This window comes from Puma concolor, chromosome B3 (genome assembly GCF_028749965.1).
Source record: "Puma concolor isolate L17-30 chromosome B3, mPumCon1.1.hap2, whole genome shotgun sequence".
Taxonomy (NCBI): Eukaryota; Metazoa; Chordata; class Mammalia; order Carnivora; family Felidae; genus Puma; species Puma concolor.
Genome location: NC_141672.1, coordinates 34,780,958 through 34,808,564, shown reverse-complemented (window position 1 = coordinate 34,808,564; position 27,607 = coordinate 34,780,958). Strand labels below are relative to the sequence as shown.

Here is a 27,607-nt window from a genome sequence, read left to right as displayed (position 1 = left end):
AGAGAGAATCCCACACAAGCTCTGCACTGTCAGCATAGAGTTCGACAGTGGGGCTTGAAGTCATGAACCGTGAAATCATGACCTGAGCCAAAATCAAGAGTTGGATGCTTAACCAACTGAGCCACCCACATGTCCCCTGGTTTTGTTAATGAAAATAATAAAACTAGCATTTTTGGAGTACAAAGGCTCTATTCTTAGCCCTTCACCTGGATACTCTCATTCTATCTTCATAACTGCCCTGTAAGTATTATTAACACCCCCCATATTATAGAAGAGGAAACTGAGACTCAGAGCAGTTAACAGACTTCTCCAAGGTTACAGAGCTAGGAAGTAGTAGAGATGAGATTCACTGCACTGGCTCTCCATCTTGGGAATTTGCAGGTGAAAACTGAGTAAGGGCCTGAGGCACTTATACTTCAAAGAAAATTATGCTCTCTGCTCCCATATTTGGCTAGGACTGAGTGTTGGGAACACACAACATGAGTCACACATCTCAGATAAGCTGGGAACTGGGAGTTTTCACTGTCAAGTTAATGAATGGAGGCAGAGCAGGTTGTATAGGGATCTGGGGCCTAGTCTTACCTTTTCTATAGATATTTCTACTTTATGATGTAGATTCCTACCTGTAACACAGGGATAGACTAGCCCCCAGTGTGCTTTATAGATCTGTTACCCAGAAATTCTGAGGCAATAGTCTGGATTTGGTCAAGACTAGGGTAGAGTTCTGGCCAAGGCTAAGCATTGGACATTTAGGGAGGGCACATTTTCTTTTAAAGCCAGACAGTCCCACAGAAACTAAAGGTGCTTCCCCAAATTGATTTTAATTACAGATTAACCAAAGCGTTTACTTTCTTTCTGATGGGGTAGTGCTACAGAACACTCTGCTTTGAGGATCCACCCAGGGAAAAAGAAGGGTAGGGAAGATCACTTGTGATCTGGTAGAAGCATTTCACCAATATCAAACTGAGAAGCAAAACATTTTAGTGGGTCTTACGAGAGAGGAAGGTGAGGTGAGAACTCAGAGTGGGGCCAGAAAAAGCCACCAGATAGAAATGATACCCACGTAAAAGAACAGAGACTCATTCCCATTTACCTGTCACAGAGAGCGAGGTCCTGGCTCCGGCCAGCCTTGACGAACATCATCTTGGCGCTGAAAAGAAGCTGCTTCATGATGTCTGTGAGTAGCCCTGCATCCACCTCTGGGTTGGTGAGGCCCTGGGACAGCTTGCAGCAGTGCTCAATTAGCTGGTGGCCACACGCAGTGCTGTCCCGGTGCAGATTCAAGATGGCAATGCACAAGGAGGCACTGGGGGACTGGCCAGGGTGGGAGAAGAGAGAAACACATAGTGAGCTTTGGGACCAAAGCATTCTTCAAAGGTAGCTGGATGGCAGGAATTATTCTTCCTATTTCGCCAGGCTTGAACTACACTGGAGGAAGGAGCCAACTTCCACAGCAAAGTAGGAATGAAACTCAACAAATTGCAGGTGTTCTAAGTGGCATTGCTAAAGCTCTGGCTGCTAGGTTTCGTTCCCATACCGGGAACACTGTGTTCATGTGTTACCTACTTCTTGGGGATGTCCACACATTCCCTCCATTTTCTCACTAGTGCAGATCTTCCTTATTACTGGCAAGGACTATGGAAGTCGCCTTGCTGGAGAAGTCTCTGTTTCAAGCATAGACCCATTGTTGCTGAATTAATATTCCAAAAGCACACTCCAAAACCTTGCACGGTCCCTGGTGCCTACCAGGTACATATTCCCTACTGCAGAACTCAAGGCCTTATCCATAAATAGCTCTTTTCAATCCTGCCTTTTACTACCTCTCTATTACTGCCCTATGTTCTTTCCAATTAAACCATTTCCAGTCCCCTAACCACGCCCTGCAATTTTTGACATTGTGCCTTTGCTCAGATGTTCTAGTTTTGCACTCTTTGCCCTTCCCCTAACCTCACTCTCCTTAAAACGCCCAAATTTCTGCTCGTCACACTCCTACTACTCTTCTAAGGATCATCTTAAATGCTACGTCTTCCATGAAGCCTTTACTGATCTCTCGTTTCCAAGATGCTCTCCATTTTCTGCCTCAGTTGGTTTACTTGTCTTAGCTCCCATATTATTATGCTGTAAGTGACGGCCAGGTCATGTTCACCTATCTCTGGCATTTCTTGCCATAATTATATGTTAGAAAAAAACTCAAATGACCATCACATTTATTGCCATTACCTGCTCATAGTAGAATTCACTCCGCATCAGCTCATTTTCCTCCTCATTCAGATCCAAAATCCATTCCACCTCAGCTGCTTTGGGGACTCTCACCACAGCTGAGTATGGAGGGCTTTCACTCTTGGAGCTGGGTGGTGCTGAGAAGAGAAGTACCATCTGTGTGTCAGTAACTGACCAGCAGTGCAGGGTAGCCCCAGCCAGAAAACTGGCATGAGCTACATGCAGATCCCTGCCTATCTGAGGGTCTCTGTCTCTCCTTGGTCCCCTTTATTTTCTTTAGAAGATCTTACTAGGTATCTCAAACTTTCTTCCCCAGGGAAGATCCCGGATGAGTGTTACAGTGTTTGTCATACAACCCATTGCTTCACACAAGAAACTCTGAAATGTGTATCCTTCTCAAATGGAGGGCTGAATCATTGGCTACCCTAAAAACTAACTTCTGTGGAAGGATATAAACCAAACTATTAATAGTGATTGCATTGGGGGAAGGAGGTAGCATTCAGAGGTAGGATGGTGGTGAAGGGGAAATCCAGGAGAAAAAAAAAGAAATAACCTATTCAAAGTTAGGGATCAAATTCTTTGGGTGCTGGCCTTCTGAGTGCTGGAAGCTAATGGCCAAATATGGTAGGTTAATATGATGGTAAATTTTAAGGGAAACAGCTTGATAGAAATGCCAATAATTTTCTTTATTCCTTGGCCAACAAGTTGTATTGAGTTGCCATTAAGGGTATCAGTTGCAGTTGAAACACTGAAGAAAGAAGAAAGAGCCAGCTTGAACATATAAACAAGGAGTCACAGGAATATGATTCAACCTTACCTTCTGGTTGTTCTGGATTCTCCTCTGGCACACTGGAAACAGAAAAATGAAATGCCTGAATTCCTTCTCCTCTTCGGTTTTGAACTTGGTATAGAGCATTGACATTTACACCATTATCCAAGTAAAATATATCAGGGAACCAACCAAACTCCTTTCTGTCCCTCACCTGTCACAGCCACTCACTCATCATTTTCTGTCCCTTCCATCTCTTAAATACCTCTTTAAATGTCCCCATCTCTCCCTCCATCCCTGCCTCAGAAAGGGCCCTCAGCATTTATTGCCAGAACCTTTCCAATGGCTTCCCAGTTGGTGTCCTTGACTCTGTCAACCTACTCTCTATTTTGCAGCTACAGCAAGCTTTCAAAAATGCAAATCTGGTCATGTTATGCTTGTGCTTAAAATTCTTCCATAGCTCTTCAGGGTAAAAGTATTCCACATTTGCAGTTTCAGTCCTTATGACCTAGCCTGGTTATCTCTTAAGACCAACTCCTGCCACCCACGACTTGTGCTCAACCCATAAAAGTCCTCTCCACTCTGCCACTGGCTCTGGTCAATTTCAGTTAGCATCACCAAGCACTAAGTCCTGATGCCACAAGTCAGAGGTCAAGTCTATCACCTGTACGAGGAGCCACTGCTCGAGCCTATTTATACTTCCTCAAACAATCCACATATTCTCCTGTTGCTACCTTTGCGGTTGTCACTCCCACTTCTGGGCATGCCGTTTTGGCTTCTTTAGCTACCAATTTCTCATACTCAGAGGCTCAGATCAGGTGCTATACCTTTAAGAAATCTTCTCACCATCAGGCTAAGCTGTGTGTCTCTACCACTACACTCATCCAATGACCTTGTGGTCTGTTTGTTAAGGTCTCCCCACTAACATGGGGCCCCCTTGAGGACACAGTGATTATTGCTGAGTAATTGTTGAGTGAGAGAATCCCCATCAATTTACTGCTCATTTCTAATCTCAGCAATATGGTATATGGATATTTGTCTTGTCCTCTACTCCGAGGGAGGCAAGTGGTATGTCAGGATCACAGAACTGGCAATATAAGCATGGTATGTCTTCCTTCCTAGGAGACCAGTAATCATCATGGTAAATGATGACAAAAAGTGTTCATCTTAAACGCAATAATTCTGTTGAGCAGAATATAAAATCAATTTAAGTGCGTAAGCAAAACATGAGTAACTTGCTTTTGAGGAGTTTCTTTGGCTCATATTCCCAGATGGCCTAGGAGTCTTAGTTTCACCCTCCTTTGCTGCTAGAAGAAGTGAAAAAAACTGAGCAACAGTAAGCCAGCAAACAGTCTCAATCTGTCTTGTCAGAGGTATAAGCAGTTTCTGTCATTAGGTAAACTGTGTGTAGGGAGGTGTGGGGGCTGTCCTAGTTGTGGGTAATAAGCCAGGTTGACTAGCTGGATTAGAAATGATGGAAGTGATGCCCAAACATTCAACAGGTGTGAATATGTGCCTTTGAGTCCAGCTGAAACCAACGGAAGCAAGAGTGGTTGAAAAATTGGTGAGGCTACTGGCCTCAGACAGGAACCATGTGTCCTGATATCAGGAAGAACATCATGTAAGAGTCTTGAGTTCTGCTTCCTCTCACCCCTACTTCCTCTCTTAGAAGTTTCTCGGACCAAAGTCAAACATTTCACTGTAGAGTTAATGACATTTCAGCATGAATGCTAAATTAAAACTTGCTGTAACTGTTCCAGATTTCAGATGCTCTCCACAATGAGACTTTAAGGAGTGTAAGGACAGGGGGGTGGGGGGGGGGTTGTGGTGCAGAGGTCAATGGATGTAACGGCCCCACTGCAGGACACTCACTCTTTGTTGTAGTAACTATAGCACTGGTCACACACGCGAGTAGGGCTCTCTCTGCAGCCTTCCACCTGCATTTTCTTAGTGGAGCAGGCACTGCACACTAGCCGGCCACAGCGGCGACAATGATGACGCCTGTTGAACTGAGGAGTGTCATTGGGAAGAGAAGAGGCAAGAGGAGAAGGTGAGATTGCAGATACGGTGAGTACATCTGTCAACCCATTTACTTTTGGTATTAGCCACCTGTGACACACCTAGAATACCAGGTGCTCAGGCTTCTACTGAGAAAGAACACTTAGTCCTTGCCTTTAAGAAGCTGACATTTAAACGTTATCTCTCAGATGGTGGGCAAAGGTGACCAAGTAATAGAACAGTTAGTTTTGCAATAGTTCCTGACAAGTTCTACCTGTCTGTGGAGGCAACGTGTGAAGACACAGCAAAACGCAGTGGGGAAGAAGGGACTTTCTCAATCAACACATATCACATTTCTTCACGACACTGATGATAAGGAGAAAGTATCTTTTTTTTTTTTTTCAAAATGCTTTTACTAGTACTGTCTTATTCCACTGTAAGAGGCTGATAGATATACTTCTTTCACAGACGAGGGGAAAAGAATCACAGAGAGATCACATTATCATCGTTCTCATCAGCCCTGAGCTAATAAGCCAGTCAGTACTGTGGTAAGTGTGGTACCATTTGTTATCATACCCAGTCCTTACAGTTCCATGGGCCAACAAATATATCATCCCTAGCTTACAAGTGAGCATCTGAGACTGAAAAAGTCACACTGCTATTAAGAGGCAGAGCTGGGATTAGAACCTATGTCCTCTGTCTCCAGAGCTAGCACATAAAACCACTACTAGCCACCTGTCTTACTGTGAAAGGGGAGCTAGAAAGAAGATTGCTTGGTGTTTGGTGACTCCTCCTGCTATACCACTCTGCCTCTGTTTATTCTTTTATTAGAATGGAGAAAAAAAGATTTTAAAATTTAAGGCTCCTTGAAGGTGTCTACCACCTGTCTGAATATAGAAAATATTTCTGGTTGGGTCAAAGATAAACCCAAAGTCTTAGATTTGGTAGTTCTTCTAAAAATACCAATATCAAGGGGCGCCTGGGTGGCTCAGTCAGTTACATGTCTGACTTTGGCTCAGGTCATAATCTCATCGTTCAGGGGTTGGAGTCCTGGGTCGGGCTCTGTGCTGACAGCTTGAGCCTGGAGCCTGCTTCAGATTCTCTGTTTCCCTCTCTCTCTGCCCCTCCCCTGCTTGCACTCTGTCTCTCTCTCTTTCCCCCCCTCAAAAATTAAAATAATAAAAACATTAAAAAAATTAAAAATACCAATATCCTCTTAGGGACAGGAGGTGACTATAAACTCCAGGCTCACGAACTGGTGGTGTCCTTTCAGTTCCCCTGCTGGTAAAGCTGGAGACCAACGCTGCTTACCATGGTGAAGCGCTCCCTGCAGCAGACCATGCAGACGCTTGCACTCTCGTCGGGCACCCACTGATGCCTGCCAGGGGGTGTTGCTGGGGGGACAAACTCTGGGGGGGGCTGATTCTCTGGGAAGCTCCTCTCCCTTGGACTGGGGGAACGTACAGTGGAGACACCTGGGAGTCAGAACGAAAGTCAGAGTAAAAGGTGATCAATAGTCCAGCTAATAAAGGAAGGAGGAATTAGAAAATTATAATTTCTCCATGTTTCAAACCCCTACTGAAGTTATATATCCAGCCAATGGTCATCAGTGGCTGACTGTGTCATAGAGAGATACCAGGCATTGAGTGTCTCCTGATGGCAGGCATAAAAATACCTATCAAATACACTTATCAGAAAATATTAAGCCTAAATGAAATCAAGCTTCTATATCTACCTACGAGTGTACTGGAAATACAGGGGACGGAGACCCAGACTGCAGGGTGGCAATCAGCAAAACCTAACATGTGAGAAGCTCTACAGGACAAATGACCTAGTTTCCTCCACAAATAAAAAAGAGGCAGGGAAACCAATTGATGAAAAGAGATTTAAGAGGTATTTTAGCTAAATACCATATATGGACATTATTTAGATCTTAATTCTAGAAAAATCAATTCTAAAAAAAACATTGAGACAACTGGGAAAATGATAATAACAAGAAATCATTAATTTGTTTTTAGGCATGATAACGATCTTATGGTTTTGCTTTATAAATATCCTTACCTTTTAGAGACATATACTGATATATTCATAAACATAATCATATGATATCTAGGATTTGCTTCAAAATAATCCAGTAGAGGGTCAAGGGTATAATGGAACAAGAGTGACCATCATGAGATGATAATTATTGTAGTTGGGCCATAGGTATGTGAGACTTCATTACATTATTCTACTTTAGAGTTTTGGAAAATGTCCACAATAAAAAACTAAAAAAAAAGGGTAAACCAAAGCTGCTCAGGCTGCCATACGCAGATGCATGAGGCTGTTCATAAAACTGTAAGTCTGCGCCTTTCCCTCAGGTCTGCTGGTTACTGTACAGCATGGCTAATTTTTAAAGTATGGCCATGAAATGCCACAGTCTTTGCTCTATGGTATTCAAGGAAACTTCTTGTCCCTAGCAGAGCAATGTTGGCAGGTCACGGAAAAAGAGAACTGAAAAATACAGTGACTCTCGGCAGTGCCCAAAAATCTCTCCCTGGAATCCCACTCCCTTAATCGTTGGCAAAACAAACACTTGCTGAACTTCTTCTGAGGAGGGCAGGCCATTGAGCAAGGGGCCAGAAACTGTGGGAAAGGAGGCGTGGTGAAAAGGGGTCATCAGACATGGCTGAGGCCTTCAAGGAGACTGCATCCTGTGTAGGAGACATAAATGACAAACTGCAGCATAGGACTAAATACAGTCTATCATCCCCATTAGTGATGTCTGTATTTGTCCATTTTGCCAGTCACCAAAATTTATCTGTAACCTCAAAATCAGTATTTGCAGTGCCTTTGTAGACACGGGCAGAGTGGCGAATGATGTGAGTCACCTGACATGCCGGTTTCCATCTGAGGTTGAACAAGGTGACATTCTGCTTTCTTATTTCAGCTCTCATACAGAGGTGACCAGAGGATGGAGATGGTAGGGGACAGTGTGGTGTAGTGCCAGAATCTCTGGCTCTTGGGCTAGTGGGACAGGGTCTGAATCCCAAACACTCATTAGGCACTCATTAGTGGGCATGCCTCAGGTGAGTCACTCTAACACTTCTAGACCTCTTTTTCTCTTTGGTAAAATAAAGAAAATAAAATCTACTAGGATGAATGGTTTTCAATTTAAGATTATAATCTAAGTGACACACACACACATACATACACTTTCCCTAGGAGCAATGGTCTAGTATTTGCTAATTCAGGGTTTGCAGAGATCTTCTAGAAATACTACTGTAAGTAAAAAAAATCAACTGTTAAATTTTCTGGGATATAGCTGGAATGGACAAAGGAAAACAATGAATAAGAATGCTGTAACTGAAGGGGGCACCTGGGTGGCTCAGTTGGTTGAGCGTCAGGCTCTTGATTTTGGCTCAGGTCATGATCCCGTGGTTTGTGAGATCGAGCCCCACATTGGGCTCTGTGCTCATAGTGTAGGGCCAGCTTGGGATTCTCTCTCTTCCTCTCTCTCTGCCTTTCCACATCCCCACCCAATAAATAAATGAACTTAAAAAAAAAAAAAAAAAGAATGTTGTAACTGGAAATGAAAAAAGAAGCAAAAGAATTGGAAATAAGGCAAGATTGAACTAACCAATGGGTAACCCTCAGAACCTGTTCTTACCAGGAGCAGCAGCAGAAGAGAACTCTGCTGATGGAGATCTAGACAAGGTCTCAAGGTCTGAAGCCTGCCCAACTTCCTGGAGATGAATCACAGAATCTGTAGAGAGGGAAAATGCTGACAAGATATATTCTACCATAAGCATCTTTCCTCACCATGCTAGGCATTTAATTTAAAGCCTTGTTGTTTGCTGAATGTTATCACATGATTCTACTAGGTATAAAAAGTATGCCAGAGGTACTTTCATGCTTCTTAAACTCCTCAAAAAGCAAAGGAGATAAGGAAGCACCTGCTAGGATTTTATTTTATATATATATATGTATTTTTTTTTAATATATATATAATACACATACATATGTATTATGTATACATATATATACATTTTTTTTTTACAAAAAAATGCCCAGAGGGAAATAGAAGACAATTAAATGATAGCCCTGGAGGGTAGTGAGTAAGAAAAAAAAAAGCTGTCTGGGAACATCAGCTGACATTCCATTTTACTCATTCTAGAAGAGGCTCAGCTCGCATAGTAGTGGTATCTGAGGTGACCTTGGGAATAAAGCATACCATCAATACAGAATGATGGTACTTTAGAGTCCACTGCACTGAGGCCAGACAGAGACCACTCCCAGCATGTTTTGTTTCCCAAACCTTTATTGTCTGCACAGTTCTAATCTACCATCCCTTAATTTTGGTTAGCCTGCTACTTCCTCCAGGGCCAAGAGCTCTCCTATATAACAAAGAGCTCTCTCTCCTGACATGTATTCCTTTCACTCTTGATCAACTCAACAGAAGAAGAGAAATTAAAACTAAGGATGTAGTATGGTGTGTCTTCCTCCAGGTGGAGCACCCATTAGTATGTTGGCAGTTACCTGATCGTTTCTCCCTCAGAGAGTACGGGAAATCCAAGGCTTTTCCTGCATATCTGGAAAGCAGTGAGTCAACCTCATCCATGGTAAAGCCAATCTCCTGCCCAGTTAGCAGCTGCTGCAGAGTCTGCACAGCCACAGTGGCCCAGTCCACTTTCATGTTCATGAGTAGCTGTTCCAGCATGAGGAGGGGGTTAGAAGACAAATGGGAGTAGTTGGCCCGGTGTGGCTCAGGTAAGGTCAGTAGAACCTGTTTGTAGGATAGATTCACACAATAAAGAAAACAGTACACTAGCATTTCAGAAGAAAGTCAAGGTTCTTATTGCGGGCAGGGGGTGGGGGGGCGGACAGAGGATCAGGGACCAAAGGCACATGGCCAACTATTAGAATTGGCTAGCAGTCTTTTAGGAAGCAAGGCTGAACTCCTCTATTTAAATCTTTCAGGTGGCAATCAAGAAGTACTTTAAGTACCTTTACCTAGATGAGGGGTTGGCTAACTTTCTCTGTAAGGGGTCAGGTAGTATGTATTTTAGGCTTTATGGGTCATAAAGTCTCTGTGGCAACTACTCAACTCTGCCAATATAGTGTGACAACAGCCATAATCCATACATAAAGGAATGTATGGACTGTGTTCCATAAAAACCTGATTTACAAAAGCCGGCTGAGAACTGGATTTGGCCCACAGGTGGCACCTCTAGGCATAGTTGAGCTCTGCCTGATCCTTAAAGCCAACATTCTGTCTATTCGAGGCATTAGTAGAATGAGCAATATAATAGTAGAATAAGGCATTAGTAGAATGAGCAACAGGAGGCTAAGTTAAGCACTTCTAGGGTCCTATAGGTAAATTATGTCTCTAAACTCCTAGATGTTGTTATCACTAGATATGAAATATGTTCACTGGGTCTGCTCATTGCCAATTTTCAAGGATTCATTCACCCATTTAGGTACAGTGCATTAAAAAAAAAAGAGTGCATTTTCCTAAGGAACATTTTATGTAGTTGAACTCTTAGCAAGTGAGCAGTGGTCATATTCACGGCACTTGTACTTGTGGGGTGAGGTCCATACTCACGGCATGGTAGATATGACTGCCAATTGGAATCATTAGAACAGTGTCAGATGGGTCCATTTCTCCTCAGACCCTCCTTCACTAGATTACTTTTTCTAGTTTATAATTTCTTCTGTTAGTGTCTCTAAGGTTACATATCAAACATAAAGGCCTCATTACCTAGACAGCTAACTCTTTTTTCTTTAGCCCAGACTAGGTTATCAAGCAGTGGTTTGAAATCCTCACATGAGAATCCCTTTGGAAGATAGCTAAGCCCTGTCCCAAGAGATTCAGTTTTAATTGATCTGGGGTAAAGGTCAATGATTGTTTTTTTTTTTTTTTTTTTTTCTAAGTCCAAGTGATTCTACCATATAGTCAGCATTGGGAAGCACTGATACAGCAGACACCAGGGAAACCATGAAGAAAAGTCAGGAGGACCACCAGAATTCACTTTGGAGGCAAGGCAAGATGAGAATGACTACTCCTAAGGGACTCAACTAGGATATGGTGTGCTGTTACGGTAAAGGTTTTATACAGCACAGACCAAGAATGGCAGGTGCCTGGGAGAAGAGCCATTGAAAGCATAAGTTCTGAAGTGGGAACTAGGCCGGCAGTCTCTCCCCCACGGATGGCTTCCCACCACCCCATTTTCTTCCTGACCTTGGATCCTATGTATAGCGCCTGGATTTCACGGTGTCGGACAGCAGACAGTTCTCCGTAGAAGTGGGTGGTGAGGTAGTTGGCCAGGAAGTGAGAAGCGGCTAAGCTAGGGTGCTGGTCAAGGGATTGCTCTGTGACCTCAAGGCACATGGTAGGGTCAGGAATTCTTCGTAGGAGCTGTTGTAGGAGAAGCGTAGAGGAGAAAGGTGAGGACCATAAAGAACTCAGTCCAGCCCTGTTTTGAGAATGAACATTTAGGTTTATTCATTTTGGATTAATCCCTTCTCTGTACTCTTTTTTTCTGCCATCTCTGTAGCTTCACAAATGATGGCTTTGACCAGAGTTTAGCAGAATCCTGGACTCAGCTGACCATTTGGTATAAAAGGCAAGGCTACGCACCGTCTGCTGAAGATGACTACAATCATCTTGAGGACACAAAGGACTCCTTAAGGACATGAAGGGGCAGAAATGAGACTGCAAATGCTTTGCATGGGATTCAGCATGAACAAAGTCATCTGAATTGACTAAACTTTTTGTATTATCCCAAAAGAAAAATGGCAAATGATGGAGGCTTACTTGCAGAGCCTTTTCATGATCTCCTTTTTCTAGAAGGTGGAGAAGATGCTTTTGATGTAGGCTGATTAAATGCTCTCTTGGAATGGGGTAGAGGCAGCCCCACTCTTCACACAGTCCATACTCCTGGAAGGAAACACAGACGGCTTGAATCTCTTTAAATCACCGGCCTTGTCACACATCCAGCTTTTGCCAGATTTTTCTCAGCAGTCTTGAGTCTGCTGGAGTCCCCAGGAAAGTCTGGTAAGTGTTGATGGGAAGTTCATTATTGGATTAAAGTGGGTTCATAAACTCAAAGGACTACAGTGGCAAGGGAGTCATGAGAACGATCAAAGTAGGCTGATGATTAATATCACTTTCTTCTGTGATCTAGTATAAAAAAGAAAAAGAGGACATCTAGTGACTGACATTTGGTGTCAACCCTGGGGAGACAGTAAGGAAATGGGGAATACTGAGAAGACTGTCCAAAGAAGACAGTGCCGAGTAATGTATGGAATTGCTGAATTACTACATTGTATGCTGAAACTAATATAACACTATATATTAATTATATTTGAATTAAAATACATAAACAAAAGAACAAAACAAAACACAAAGGAGACAGTGTCTACTCAACTCTGACTGTTACCATATATGCAAGGCCCAGTGTTGCCAGACTTCAAAAATTAAAAAAAATTTTCTTCAATCAAAAAATTTCCATATTTCAAGGGGCGCCTGGGTGGCTCAGTTGAGCGTCTGACTTCGGCTCAGATTATGATCTTGCAGTTCATGGGTTCGAGCCCCATGTCGGGCTCTGTGCTGACAGCTCAGAGCTATAGCCTGCTTCGGATTCTGTGTCTCCCTCTCTCTGCCCCTTCTCCACTTGCGCTCTGTCTCTGTCTCTCAAAAATAAATAAACATTAAAAAATTAAAAAAAATTTTTTCCATATTTCAAAATGTTGGGAAGAGATCACAATACGAAAAATTAAAATTTGGCAGACCAATACTGCATAGGCCAAACAAACATGCTGGGCATCGGATTCCATCTGTGTCCCCATTTGCTAGCCCCCACTCCGAATTTGTGAACGTTGGATTAAAGTTTCAGAGAACGTCCGAGTATTTTAATGTGGTGCCATCTGGAACGTCCTCCCCACAACTCTGCCACCTCGTTTGGAGTGCTTCTTGGTTTCGCAGGTCCCATTAGGTGCCCTGCCTGTGCTCCCTCCACAATCTGTCACTTGATATATCGCAGTCATCTACAGGGATGTGCCTCACATCACCACCCTTCCCCAAATGTGAGCTGCACAAGGTCAAGGGCTAAGCTTAACTGTCTTGTCTCACCACCACGAAGTAGAGTGGCAAATTACAGATGAGCAATAAAAGTTTCCTCAATGAATGAATGAACATCTGAATGAGTACATTCACATTTTGAACTATGGTATATTTAGCTCCTTAAAAAATGAAATTCTAGGGGCGCCTGGGTGGCGCAGTCGGTTAAGCGTCCGACTTCAGCCAGGTCACGATCTCGCGGTCCGGGAGTTCGAGCCCCGCGTCGGGCTCTGGGCTGATGGCTCGGAGCCTGGAGCCTGTTTCCGATTCTGTGTCTCCCTCTCTCTCTGCCCCTCCCCCGTTCATGCTCTGTCTCTCTGTCCCAAAAATAAACGTTGAAAAAAAAAAATTAAAAAAAAAAATGAAATTCTATTTAGCACTCAAATGTTCAATAAACATTTGAAAAGATATTCAAGGTCATTAGTAACCATGGAAACGTAAATTCCAACAGTAATGAGATCTCATAGGCACAAAGGGAAAAGCTGGACAATACTGAATGCTGTAAGAATGTGGAGCAATAGGAACTGCAAGTGGACAACTGGTCTGAAAAGCAATTTCTAACATCTCGGTAAAGGTGAGGATGCTCATGCCTGACGATTCAGCAATTTCACCACTAGTGCTACATTCTGTACTTAGGGTGTACAGTGTGGGGTGACAGTATAAAAGCATCAATTGTATTATTCTCTACACTTTTCTGTACGTTGGTAAATTTCACACACAAAAAGAGAAAAGAATGTGATGTAGTTACCAAGAAAATGTGGACATTGCAATCACTATCCAAACAACACCAGGATTCTTCACAGAGCTAGAACAAACAATCTTAAAATTTGTATGGAACCAGAAAAAACCGCGAATAGCCAAAGCAATCTTGAAAAAGAAAACCAAACCAGGAGGCATCACAATCCCGGACTTCAAGCTTATTAAAAAGCTGTAATCATCAAGACAGTATAGTACTGGCACAAAAACAGACACTCAGATCAATGGAATAGAGAACCCAGAAATGGACCCACAAACATATGGCCAACTAATCTTTGACAAAGCAGGAAAGAATAACCAATGGAATAAAGACGGTCTCTTCAGCAAGTGGTGATGGGAAAACTGGACAGCAACATGCACAAAAATGAACCTGGACCACTTTCTTACACCATACAAAAAAATAAACTCAAAATGGATGAAAAGACCTAAATGTAAGACAGGAAGCCATCAAAATCCTCGAGGAGAAAGCAGGCAAAATCCTCTTTGATCTTGCCCGCAGCAACTTCTTACTCAACACCTCTCCAGAGGCAAGGGAAACAAAAACAAAAATACTACTGGGACCTTATCAAAATAAGAAGCTTCTGCACAGTGAAGGAAATAATCAGCAAAACTAAAAGGCAACCGATGGAATGGGAGAAGATATTTGCAAACGATATATCAGATATAGGGTTAGTATCCAGAATCTATAAAGAACTTATCAAACTCGACACCCAAAAAACAAATAATCCAGTGAAGAAATGGGCAAAAGACATGAATAGACACTTCTCCAAAGAAGACATCCAGATAGCCAGCCAACACATGAAAAAATGCTCAACATCGCTCATCATCAGGGAAATACAAATCAAAACCACAATAAGATAACCACATCACACCTGTCAGAATGGCTAACATTAACAACTCAGGCAACAACAGATGTTGGGGAGGATGCAGAGAAAGAGGATCTCTTTTGCACTGCTGGTAGGATTGCAAATTGGTGCAGCCACTCTGGAAAACAGTATGGAGGTTCCTCAAAAAATTAAACATAGAACTACCCTACAACCCAGCAAGTGCACTACTAGGTATTTATCCAAGGGATACAGGTGTGCTGTTTCAAAGGGACACATGCACCCCCATGTTTATAGCAGCACTATCAACAATAGCCAAAGTATGGAAAGAGCCCAAATGTCCATCGATGGATGAATGGATAAAGAAGATGGGGTACAATGGAGTATTACTCGACAATCAAAAGAGAATGAAATCTGGGGCGCCTGGGTGGCGCAGTCGGTTAAGCGTCCGACTTCAGCCAGGTCACGATCTCGCGGTACGTGGGTTCGAGCCCCGCGTCAGGCTCTGGGCTGATGGCTCGGAACCTGGAGCCTGTTTCCAATTCTGTGTCTCCCTCTCTCTCTGCCCCTCCCCCGTTCATGCTCTGTCTCTCTCTGTCCCAAAAATAAATAAACGTTGAAAAAAAATTAAAAAAAAAAAATAGAGAATGAAATCTTGCCATTTGCGACTACATGGATGGAACTAGAGTGTTTTATGCTAAGCGAAATTAGTCAGTCAGAGAAAGACAAATAACATATGATTTCACTCATATGAGGACTTTAAGACAGGGAACAGATGAACACAAGGGAAAGGAAGCAAAAATAATATAAAAACAGGGAGGGGGATAAAACATAAGAGACTCTCAAGTATGGAGAACAGACAGAGGGCTACTGGAGGGGTTGTGGGAGGGGGATGGGCTAAATGGGTATATCATTATTGCATTATATGTTAACTAACTTGGATGTAGATTACCAATATAAAAAATAAAAAAATATATAATTACTTAATAAATCTAAAAAAAAAAATGGGGAAAAAAAAAAGAAAATGTGGACATTGATACATGGAAAGGGGTCTACACAACCAGGTAAGGAGTTTGAACTCTGAGAAGAGGAGAAAGGGAACTACCACTCAGGAAAATAGTACCTTTGCTTCTAGAATCATGTTCATGACAGTTGATGGGTCCTCAAGGCAACAGTTCCTCAGGGTCTGCCAGTCACACCATACCACGGTAGCTTGCAAACCTAGAATCTAAGGGGAAATAGAAAGAACTCTCAAACCACACTGCAGCTTCCCCTTCCACAAACAAGTCACTGGAGTTTCCAGGGATGGGCCACCCCTAAGTTTGTGTCCCAAAGTCAGGCTGTCAAAACTTTCCAGGAGAGAGGAGAAATTAAAGCAAATGAGGCAAAGACTGTTTGGAAAAGTGAGTGAATGTATCTGAGAAGCATACTCAGGGAGCAAAGGCTGGGCAGGGAGGTCAGGATTGGAGCCTTTCACTTAACAGGGCAATCAGAGGCTTCTGTGTTTCACAACTTGTGCAGCCTTCTGGGGTCATTTGTCCCATGCTCCTCCATCTCAAAACTCTACCCAAGATATTCTCCCAGCTTGAATGTTCCGTGGGATCGTCTTTCATGCAGCATTTAAGCTCTGCATGAGAAGTGCTGAGGAAGAGTGGAAAGAAAATCTCTTTCACCTGCCATTTTCACTTTCTCTGATGGGGCTCTGGACTCTGGTTGCAAGTACACATGGAAAAATCAGCATAGATTTTATACTTGCTATGTAGCCATATCACCTAAATCTGTCTCCTTGGGCCTCTTGATCTTGAATATAACACTCATCTGCAAATAATTGTTCATTTGGAAACTGTCACTTTCATGCAGCCTTTCAAAATGGCTGTTGAAATTTAGCTGAAATTTAAAACAATCTTTAAAAAAGATATAATTGAGATTAAGCTCTATAAAAATGCTTGAACAACAACAAAGAAGACATAACAGACATAAAACATGCACAAAACTCAAATACACGGGGTGCCTGGGTGGCGCAGTCGGTTAAGCGTCCGACTTCAGCCAGGTCACGATCTCGCGGTCCGTGAGTTCGAGCCCCGCGTCGGGCTCTGGGCTGATGGCTCAGAGCCTGGAGCCTGTTTCCGATTCTGTGTCTCCCTCTCTCTCTGCCCCTCCCCCGTTCATGCTCTGTCTCTCTCTGTCCCAGAAATAAATAAACGTTGGAAAAAAAAAAATTAAAAAAAAAAAAAAAAACCCTCAAATACACATGTGAAAGAGGCTTTGTGGACTGTTATTATTACCCTGTTTGATGCATTCATATTTAAAATTATAAAAGGAAATAGATACATGGTCTCCTCATTGTTTACCTAAAAACAGAAGCCAGGTCTAAAAACAGATACAGAAGAAAAGCCAGGCCCAGATTGTCTGTTTCTTAAAATCCACCATCACATGAAAATAGGATGGAGCTGGTAATATAGCAGGAAGCCTATTTCCTTCCTCTCGATGCTAGGACCCATACCTTCTGATACACCCGCAGCTCTGCTAGCTTTCTCTGTAGCTCACACTTCAGTGCATCTTGGACAGTTGTGTCTGAGATGCAGTATGCCAGGATCTCCAGGCACCACTCCAGGGGCCACCTGTCCATAAACTGTAGGGTTAGCTGACTTCTCAGAGATGCATCCTTCACAGGAAACAGGAACTGCCAACCGTCTTTGTCTATAGGATGAGAAGATACCCAAAGATAGTAAGTCTGGCACTGGAAGAGCTCAAGAATCCAGTTTACTTCTTAAGAAAAGGGCTTTGCTCAATTTCATAAAACAGGAGCTTGGAGGATCCTTAAGACCCATCTGACCTTAATTAATGTTTATACTTGGAACCATTATGTAACAAGCAGAAATGCCATATACCCTTATGTTTCTCTTTATGCTAACTTAATCACAGTCATGAGATTTTTCTGAACAGAGAGAGAGAGAAGGAGAAAGGAAGAAAAAGGAAGAGAGGAAGGAGTAAGGAATAAAAGATAGAAGAGCAGACGTATTTTGAAATACAGAGACATCTCCATATTTTGGCAGGCTGCACAGATAGCACCATTTCAGACTCGGCTTGTAGGTGGAACCTCTGGTTTTCCCTGCAATTTCCACTCTGTGAAATTCAAATATATAACTGCTTGAAAGTTATTTCAGGTAAACTAGTTTCACTCCCTCCATACCCTCTATCATTATTATTTAGTAGATCTTTCCCACACCCATTTCACAGATCTGAAAACAATTAATTTCTAAGCAATTAAGACTGCACAGCCCATCAGGGGATTTCTCCACCTTCTCTAGGAAGGATTTTCTCCTTTCTGCAGGGCAGTCAAGCCCTGGATTGAGAAGCCATTCCCTACAGCATGCCTAACCCTTGCTCCCCCAGTGGAGTGTTCTAGGTCATTGCTCTCAAAGCCCTTAAAAGTTCCTTGGGAGCTTTTATACATGTACCACTGACTAAGCCAACCAGGCGCCCCCACATTCTGTTTTTATGAATAAAATTTTAGTAGAATGTACTTATGGTAATTTGTTTACGTATCACGTATGGATGCTTTCATGCTATAATGGCAGAGTCCAGTCGCTGCAACCAAGGCTGTATGGCCTACAAAGCCCTTTACAGAAAAAGTTTGCTGATCCCTGTTTTAAAGTAAACATTTGTTTGAATCCCATCCTGGGCTTCTGGGGGTTGTGCTCAGATATATGTAATTTATAGAATTTCCAGGGATTGTGATATGCAGTGTTGAGAAAGTTGGTTATGAGTGCCCATTCTAAAGGTAGATGGGAAGGTAGATGCCCATTCTAAAGGTAAGCTCTGCTCCTATCCTGGGCAAGTTTTCTACCTTCTGAGCCTCAGTCTCCTCTTGGTATCATGAGATACAGTGGCACCTTTCTCTAGAGTTACTATGAAGATCCAATGCAATGATACACTCACTGAATGCTCAATGTTATTACCACCAGGGAAGGGGAGGCATAGCTTTCTGCTCACCACATGCCGCGGCACAGCTCAGGACCGCATCCTTTATGTTGCTCAAGTCATCCACATCTCGCCCGTACACTTCTGTGAGCTGAAGGGCTTGGGGCCAATCTCTGGCCACCAGGGCTTCCTTGAAGGCCTCAGTAAGCACGTCTAGAGCACTGGGAGAGTGCAGGCCGAGGAGGACGGTAGACAGACTGGCCCGACCACAGAGACTCACTGCCAGGCTCTGCCCCTGCTCAGTGGACCGTCGTAGGGGCTCCCAGGCAGCCACGAGGGAGGCCTTAAGCATAGGGAACTGTTCCAGGAGGCGTTCACACTCCTGGGCTACCTGCTCTGCGCTCAGAGGCACTTCCCTGCGGCCACGAAGCTCCTTCCATGACAAGCTGGGCTTGGTGAGCTTTGACCCCTGGGAAGCTCCTAGACAGGCCACTGTGGCCAGCAGCTTTGAGCGGGACTTAAGGAAGGCCAAGGCAGAAGAGGTAAGGGCTGGGAGTGATGAATCCCTTGGGGAGGAGCGGGGCTTTCTCTCCAATGTGGGATTCCCAGTTGGCTTCGGGGAGCTCAGTGTAGAAAGTGGGAGGTCATCCAGGCAGTGGGAGGTGTGCAGCTGGACCATGACGCCCAGCTGGGTCACAAGGGATGATGTCTGCTGACTTTGCTGGGAAGAGCAAAGGGCAAGATGCTCACAGCAGCAGTTAACAATGACCTTCGGCACACTCAGGTTGAGCCCCTCTCGGGCCAGAAGGACTGCCAGCCTGGACGGAGAGAAGCAGAGGGCATGTAAGACCTGAGTGCACAGGTATATCACCCAAGTTCAGAATTTTTTTATGCTTATACAATCTAATGTAAATGCAGGCTCTTTGTTATTCTTACTCTCTCCCTCTCCCCCCTGCCTCCCCCCCACCCCCCACCCCAGACCAAAGGTAGCCTATTAGAGCCACTGCTCTGCCCTTGCTTTTTCGTTTGATTACATATCTGGGAGAACTGTCCATATCCCCCTACAGAGAGACCACCTCATTCCTATTTACAGCTATACAATATTCCATTATAGGTGGAACCATAATTTAACCAGTCTTTTATTAGTGGACAGTGGATTTTTCTGATCTGTTGCTACTACATATAAGGCTGTAATAAAATGACTTTGGATAAACACCATTTTTTACATGTCAGTAAAGCCACAGGATAAATTCCCCAATGTGATTGCTAGATCAAAGGATATATAAATTTGTTTTTTGTAATAAATATAGACAAATGTCTTCCCACAGGGGCTGTACCAATTTATATCCCACCAGCAATCCATAAGAATGCTTGTTTTCCTATGGTGTAGTCAACTCATGAGCTATCAAATTTTTGGATTTTTGCCTATTCATGAATGAAGATTCACCCCTTAATTTTATGCTTGCAACATAAATGTTGCGAGAGGTGGTGAGAGAGAAACAACTGAAATTGAACTTTAATGTAGCTGTGTAAGAGTAAGTGCAAATTAAGGGAAAAATCTGGAAGAAATCCCTACTCTCTGTACTGAATTCAAGCACCACCCCACTGAGCACTCCTTAATGAAACCATTAGGAAGGCCCATCCATGCTTAACTCCCACAGAGTAGTTCCTACCTGTCTGGGGGAACTTGTCGCTCAAGCAGGAGGTGTGACACAAGTTGGGAAGAGCTCTGTTGCAGGAGAACAAATGGATTTCCTACCTTGACTTCCATGTGATCTGCAAAGAGAAACAAAGTGACCTTGGTTTTCACCAATGACTGCAATAGCTCAGAGCCCTGTTTCCCAGAATTAATAAAGAAGTGCAGTATCAAAATGAAGACTATACTGATATAGTCAGTAATACTTTCTGACTATAGTCAGAAAATACTTGATATTTTCTACGTAAAGGTATTCTCAACATGACGCTGACCACAAGTTGACACCTTACCACTGCTCTAAAGACTTCCAACCACAGACAAACTTTAGTGGGTAGGTTTGGCCCCAAACAGCTCATCCTGCTCTCTTAAATAGGACTGAAGTGCACGCAGTACTCTCTCTGTGGATTCAAGCAAGAACCTGGCCCTCAGATCATAGACATGATTCGTCTCTGGGTCGTCAAATCCACAATGGTCTGAGAGAGGTGTTTTTGCCATTAATGCAGTCAAAATTTATTCGGTACTCCCATGTGCTGTACAGCTGTACCCAACAGTGAGCAAGCAGGGATGAATAAAACACAGGGATGAATAAGAGGGGACCCTATAAATCTAGCGTTCTTGGCTACTGCTGTACCCAGAACCTCTTAATTGAGCACCTTTCCTCTTCCCTACCTTAAACACTTGCAGGCCAGTCACAACTCCCTTTCCTCTTTCTTGCTACTTACCGGGCTCAGAACTCAAACTCCGAAGGAGAACCGCGGCCATGGTGCTGCAGTAACTGAAGAAGGTGCCTAGGTAGTCAGTCTGTCTGTTGCCTGCTAGGGTCTGTCTGCCCAAATTCTTCTGGAGGAGCTGAGTCTGGATGTGCACAGGGTGGGCCTCTGCCTCTGGAGCTTTCTGGGCCGCCTGCTCCACCAGTGAGGAGAGTGGAGTACTCCTGGACTCTGGGAGGAGTTATGGCAAGAGAAGGGATGGAGGCCTTAGTCTCTGCTTCCAGCTCTGGGTCAATGGGGCATCCTATAGCTCGGGTGCTATGCTTACAAGGCAGCTATAAAGTCCTAAATTGGTTGCCCTTACGAGTGATTCTCAGCCAGTAAGAGCTTTGAGTGTGCAGAAATCAGGGTGGATAGTCCTGTTTTCACCCCAGTGTCTCTGGGGTGGAATGGCTTGATGAAGAGCACAGCAATCGTTTAGGGAAGGTTGATAAATATTTACTGAGTACCTTCTGGGTGTATTTCTCATTAAGAATGAGAAAAATGTTTAAGTCAAAAAAAAAAAAAAAAAAGAATGTGAAAAATGTATCAGCTAAGGGAGCATTAAGCATCCCTTCACTTGAGGGGCTGGGAAAACAGGTGGAATTAGCTGTGAGACATGCCCTGGCTAAGAAGGGGCTTCATGAGCCCAGTTCCAGAGTCCTAAGCCTCTGCCCCAAAGTGTTCCTTCACTCTCGGCTATCCCCTCTCCCCAGCTCAGCCCTCATCTGCTGCTGCGAAGTTGGGCCATACCTGGCAGCTGTAGAGCCTCTCTCAGCGCCTGGAGGACTTGTTCCAGCTGCTGGGACAGGGTGGTGTGGCCGGCGACACAGTCCTCGGTTAGGCTGGGCCAACACATCTGAAGCAGCTCAGCTATGCTGCACCGCGGAGGGCCCCCTCCTTTTTCTTCTACACTCTCTGTGGAAAGCAAATGAGAAAAAGTGAATGCTGATGCTGACCTAACGCTCCAAGTTTAGGAGAAAACAAAACAAACAAACAAAAAAAAGGGAGAAAAGCAGCTCACCCGATTTAGTTTGTCCAGCTGATATAAGTGGATAATTGAGAATCTTACTGATTTGCTGAAGAACAACAGGAAAACCTCGAATGCCATCAGCATTGAGGAGTACCTGGTCTAGCCGCCGACCTGGAAATGGATTGAAGGAAGAGGGAATGCAGAAAAAATAAGGCACTTTCAGAGACTGATAACACAGTCTTGTACTTACTTGTACAGTTTTGTTTTCCCCAACATTAAAGAGGAAATAAATGCTGTGCCATTTTGGTGACAGCCAGCTTACCTGGTTTATTCAATGTCTGAGGTTCCAGGGCTACCTCCAGCCTGATGCCTCAGCTGCAAACAGCAGCGGGCACCCGGTCTCTGGCACTCTATGAAACTCCTGTCCCAAGCCAAACACTTGTGTGGATTTGCCTTGGTACAGTCCTCAGCTGAGAACTTGAGCTGGGATCACATCTGTCTTCTCTCTTTGCCTAAAGGGGCATCTTGACACCCTGACTAGACTATAAACAACTTAATGGACAGAGATTATTCCTTGTATCTCTCGTACCCCCTACACTTTGGATAATCTGGAAATAAGACTAGATACTATTGATTGACATGAAACCATTTCAGCTATTAACAGTTTGGATAATATCTCCTTTCATTTTTGGATGAGTACTAGAAAAAGGGGAGGGAAATTGTTCAATAAGAACAGCATTGCATATGCCACAGTATACTTTCTTAGAAGGTCTATGTGAACATTAAAGGACATTTTAACAACAGCTCAGAAAGGATTTGTAGAGGCATGCAGAAAAGAGGTACCACAACAGGCCTGGGGCTGCTATCCTTAGAAGGCCTGCCTGCAAGGTTGCCACTGGCTGGCATCTACAAACTTGACTAAATAATGGTTTCTGACACTGATATAGAGCTTGCCCTAGATGATAAGAGTGGCCAGCTGTGCCTACACTGTTTGTACAATGTGGTTTATGCTGAACACCTGTTTCCTTTTGAGAATCTAGAATTTTGGTACATGCGGGGCAGAGATGCGCTCCCCCCCCCCCCCCCAAACAAAACAAAACACAACAAAATGTTGGGCATTGAGTCTCTGAGCTTCCTTGGATACACTTGTCACAGCTCATTGCTAGAGGAATTAAGCACATCCTGTGTGAGTCCACAGGGAGAAGACTCCTGGAAGCTATGCCTGGCTTCCTCCGGACTTTATCCCATGAGCCTTTTCCCTTTGCTGATTTTGCTGCGTATCTTTTTGCTGCAATAAATCTTAGCCAAGAGTATGACTACATGCTGAGTTTTTTAACTTCTCCTAATGAGTCACTGAACCTAGGAGTGGCTCTTATATCATGACCTATTCACCTTTCATCTCTCCTTACTACTGAGAGAGAGGTGCTTTGTCCAACGTTTGGTGTATCACAGATGGGTGGAGAGTGGAACTTTGCCTAATTCTTCACATCCCTCTACGTTCATATACCAAATTCCTCCAAGAATTCAATATACACGTTCTGGGACATTATTAACCCAAGGTACAATCCTCCCTCTAACTGTGATCCATGAAATATTCCCTTACACCTGGTTTACGAACTCAAGACTGTTCTAGGTTTTAGATTAAGTGGGGTTCATTCTTCAGGAGGCATGCAGTCTGAAGGCACAAATTCCACTTACATCATTTTTGAATATATATTTCTTCCTTGAATTTATCTATAAACCAGAAAAGAATTTCCCTAAATTACTGCAGACTGCCAAGTCTATTAAGAAGACAAAACTCTCAGACTATATTTAAGCCACCAAATTGGACATGAGGAAATTAACTAATAATCCTTTTTCCCTATCTCTCCTACCCCAAAAAGCATTTTCTTCTAATCCAATTTATCAAGCATCTCAGAAACCCATCCCCCCATTTGAGAATTAAGGAATACAGCTAAAGAAGCACACTCACCCCGGCTCTCGAGGTTAATGTTTAGACGTCGTTCAGCTGTTTCTAAGAGCTGCTTGCAGGTTTTCCAGAGCTGGCACTGAGAGCAAGCTAGGTCAAATGCAGCCATGGCAGGGGGACTGAGGTCTTCCAGAACCTCTCTCAGGGGAGCAGTGGGCTCCACCAGGGTGTTGCTTATCCAAAAGTCCTCCTGGAGGGTGGGGATGGGTTCTCCAGCAGTGCTGAGTAGCTTGTCAGTCACATCAGAGATGGAGTAAAATACCATTCCTGGACACCCAGCAGTGGAGTAAAAAGCAAGAGGTTAAGATGATTCTTACTACCACTTGTATTTTGAAAAGTAGTTATTTAAAAAAAAATGTTTGAGGGGTGCATGGGTGGCTCAGTTGGTTAGGTGTCCAACTCTTGGTTTCAGTTCAGGTCATGATCTCACAGTTGGTGAGTTCGAGCCCTGCACACTGGGCTCCACGCTGACAGCACAGAGCCTGCCTGGCATTCGCTCTCTCCCCCTCTCTCTCTGCCCCTCCTCTGCGCTCTCAAAATAAATAAACTTAAAATTAAAAAAAAAAATGTTTGACATCCTTCTGCATGGCATTATCTTTTATGCATATTAGTACCATCATTACAGCCTGGTCTTATGGCATGAAAACAATGTTACATAAAGGAAGACCCAGAGAAACTCAAAATGGTAGAGATGATTGGGGGCTTCTTCCCAATGGGAGCTAAAGAAGGGAGCTGAGAAGTAACGAGGTGACTCTGTGTGTGCTAATCAGAAAAGATCTCTAAAACGCATTGCTAAAAAAAAAAAAAAAACCAAAAGGTAGAAAACAGTACTTATTCTTAAAAGCCCATTTATATTAAAAACAAAAAGGATGTGCATACATTCTTTTGACTAGGTACAGAGAATTTCTGGGAGAATGTAGAGCAGCTATGTGTGATGGTACTTGATATGTGGAACCTAGGTCAGGAAGAGGCATGGAAATGTGGGGTAGGGTTCTGCCCTCAAGAAATATCGAAAGGATGAGCTTCTGCACTGCTGCCAATGCTGGGCATTGAGGCCTGTGAAGCCCAGGCTGTTGGCATGATACACAGCTTCTTTGCTTTATGGAAAAGTAAAGTAACACGCTTTCTCTCTGAATAACTAGATAGGAAGGAAACAAATTCCTAACCATTGCCCGGAGCCCAAGCTAGTGGCCATCAAAAACACATGGGGGAAATGGCGTTCACACTCTTCCATTTAAATCCCACAGGAAGAGCTTAACGGAGTAGCTGAAGGGGCAGGTATGTGACCACCCAGCTTAGGGAATTTGGGCACAGCTAGAGACCGACTCTGTGTGTGTCAGGACTGCTATGCTTCAAGGCAAGTGTCCTGCTCTGGATTTCTGCTCACCTTTATGAGGAGCCTGTGATTTGGTGGCTTTTCCCCTGGTACCCACCCTCTTCCAGCGCCCTCACCGCCCTTGTGGCACCTGCTGCTGCTGCGCTGCCGATGGCTTGTAGAGTCGAGCGGCCGCTGCCTGTTCTCCGAATGGTGTTGCTCCCGCCATCTGAGTTCTGGTTTTCAATCTTATGCTCTACCCGGGCCAGTTCCTGGATCACCTCCTGGTAGCGTTCCACAAACATCAGTTCCCCTGAGCTGGGCGAGGACTTCAGGTTGAACATGAACACCACCTGCCACAGGACAGCAAGCATGGGTTGTGCTGGTGCCGCAGTTGGGGACTCTAGAAATATGAGATCTTGCCCAATATTAGACTATGGCCCCAAGACATCTGCTTTGTAGGCTTGTGAGAGAACCGAATATTAGAAGATTGGATCAAATATAGAAATAACTCATAAATGTCAGCAAGAAAGCCACTAGAGCCCCAGTAGAAAATAGGCAAAAGAGCGCACTCTGATCAAGAATGTCTGTCCCGATCGGTCGGCCTTGCCTCTCATTGCAATAAACTTTGCTGTGACTGTCAAAAAAAAAAAAAAAAAAAAAAAAAAAGAAAATAGGCAAAAGATGTAGATAATTTCAAAGAAAAAATACATATGACTCCTATACAGATGAAAAATATTTTCCCTTACCAGTAATCCAGGGAATTTAAGAAACATTAATACCGTGTTGCTTCTATCACAATGACAAACTGTAAAAATAAACCCTCATGGAGTGGTGGTAGAATGAACTGTCATAATCTTTTTTGAAAAGCAATTTGACAATCTATAAAGTTTTAAAAATGTGTATAGTCTTTGACTTAGTAATTTTTATCAGAAACTCTTAAGGAAATAATTCAAAAGACTTAATGTCTAAAGGTGATAATCTTGTCACTATTTATTACAACTATTCCATGGTTGAAAAGAATCTAATGTTGAGTAACAGGAAAATGGTCAAATGCAGCTACTTGATCAGACTACTGTGAGGTCACTATAATCAGTTATAAGGCAAACATAAAAAAGGCTCTATGTAAAGTTTTAGACTCACAATAATCTTGGCTATAGAAAAGTCATGCATAACTTGGAAAAATACACTTTACCTTTAAAATTGGTAATTCTGGACAACAGGGTTAATACCTATTAATATTTTTTGGTAGTTTCTTACAATATTCATGACTTACTCTGTAACCAGCTTAAGAAAATAGAAATTTTATTTAAAAAAAAAAAAAAGAAAAGAAAAGAAGGTCAAGGCCCCAGGAAAGGAAGAGGAGGTGAGAACATTTAGGAGTAAAGCCTCTTGGAGGTGGGAAGGTGGGGTGTCCTGGCTGATTTCCTCTCTGGATTTGGGTGTAAGAAAGGTTAGCAAGGGTCCTGTTCTCCCCCAGAGGGTCAGAATTATCACGATTATTCAAGTATGGGATCTAAAATGATCAGAGGAAGTTAAACCAAGATTCTCCCACCACCTAGATTTCTCCTCAATTTATTCCTCAACAACTGAACTCATGTGAAAGAAAAATTCTGAACTATGTATTAAGGGACCAGCCCAAGTGTGATAAATATACCAAGAGAGTTTTAAAAACCAGAATAGATTTTTTTGCTATTAAATTTAAGCAATTTTTTGTAGAGGATTCTTGCATTTCTCAGAGCTTGTACATAATCCTCTTAACATTCCCATGAGGTAGGACAAGCAGGTAGTATATTTCACTCCAATTTTCCAATGAGGATATCAAATTTCAGACAGGGTAAGAGTCTTTCTGACCTCTACCTGTACTTTTCCCTATATAACATGAACATCCTAGTTTGGTACCCCCTCTACTTCTTGTATAGTGAATTGGCATTCTAGTTATTAAAAATTGTCTGTAGGGGCGCCTGGGTGGCTCAGTTGATTGAGCATCTGACTTCGGCTCAGGTCATGATCTTGCAGTCCGTGAGTTTGAGCCCCGCGTCAGGCTCTGTGCTGACAGCTTGGAGCCTGGAGCCTGGAGCCTGCTTCAAATTCTGTGTCTCCCTCTCTCTCTGCCCCTCCCCCACTCATTCTCTCTCTCTCTCTCTCTCTCTCTCTCTCTCTCTCTCTCTGTGTCAAAAATAAATAAAAACATTAAAAAAATTAAAAAAAATTGTCTGTATTATGATTTTTCACTATATGAAAATACATATGTGTTCACTGAAGGTGTTCAAGGAAAGAAACAAAAAAAATGTTTTGAAGTGATGGAATTGT

At 43.3% G+C, this 27,607-nt stretch overlaps 1 protein-coding gene and 1 long non-coding RNA gene across 7 annotated transcripts in view; one reads left to right on the top strand and one right to left on the bottom strand.

Annotated features, from left to right (window-relative positions):
- ZFYVE26 (zinc finger FYVE-type containing 26) overlaps window positions 1–27,607 on the bottom strand; it is a 91,163-nt gene that overhangs the window by 39,496 nt on the left and 24,060 nt on the right. For 4 of the 5 annotated variants that reach the window (XR_015252249.1, XR_015252251.1, XR_015252250.1 and 1 more), the window contains exons 15-32: window positions 25,446–25,647; window positions 23,983–24,246; window positions 22,062–22,181; window positions 21,791–21,955; window positions 21,011–21,229; window positions 20,266–20,368; window positions 18,665–19,410; window positions 17,172–17,368; window positions 15,792–15,896; window positions 11,784–11,906; window positions 11,208–11,384; window positions 9,506–9,752; window positions 8,637–8,750; window positions 6,299–6,462; window positions 4,862–4,998; window positions 3,038–3,069; window positions 2,221–2,357; window positions 1,094–1,314 (exon numbers count right to left, since the gene is read on the bottom strand). Coding sequence is in view for 2 of the 5 variants with exons in the window: in XM_086709447.1 (XP_086565573.1) it covers window positions 1,094–1,314; window positions 2,221–2,357; window positions 3,038–3,069; window positions 4,862–4,998; window positions 6,299–6,462; window positions 8,637–8,750; window positions 9,506–9,752; window positions 11,208–11,384; window positions 11,784–11,906; window positions 15,792–15,896; window positions 17,172–17,368; window positions 18,665–19,410; window positions 20,266–20,368; window positions 21,011–21,229; window positions 21,791–21,955; window positions 22,062–22,181; window positions 23,983–24,246; window positions 25,446–25,647 (3,473 nt within the window). In the remaining 3 variants the exon portion in view is untranslated. The remainder of the gene's footprint in view (window positions 1–1,093; window positions 1,315–2,220; window positions 2,358–3,037; window positions 3,070–4,861; window positions 4,999–6,298; window positions 6,463–8,636; window positions 8,751–9,505; window positions 9,753–11,207; window positions 11,385–11,783; window positions 11,907–15,791; window positions 15,897–17,171; window positions 17,369–18,664; window positions 19,411–20,265; window positions 20,369–21,010; window positions 21,230–21,790; window positions 21,956–22,061; window positions 22,182–23,982; window positions 24,247–25,445; window positions 25,648–27,607) is intronic. The other variant, XM_025919805.2, reaches the window with a different exon arrangement.
- On the top strand, window positions 876–15,078 carry LOC147579880 (uncharacterized). Of its 2 annotated transcripts, none has more exons than XR_015252259.1 (4): window positions 876–1,177; window positions 4,492–4,610; window positions 4,941–5,039; window positions 11,524–15,078. It is a non-coding gene; the product is annotated as an uncharacterized LOC147579880 (long non-coding RNA). The 2 variants fall into 2 exon arrangements; XR_015252258.1 differs by having other exon boundaries at window positions 4,941–5,056.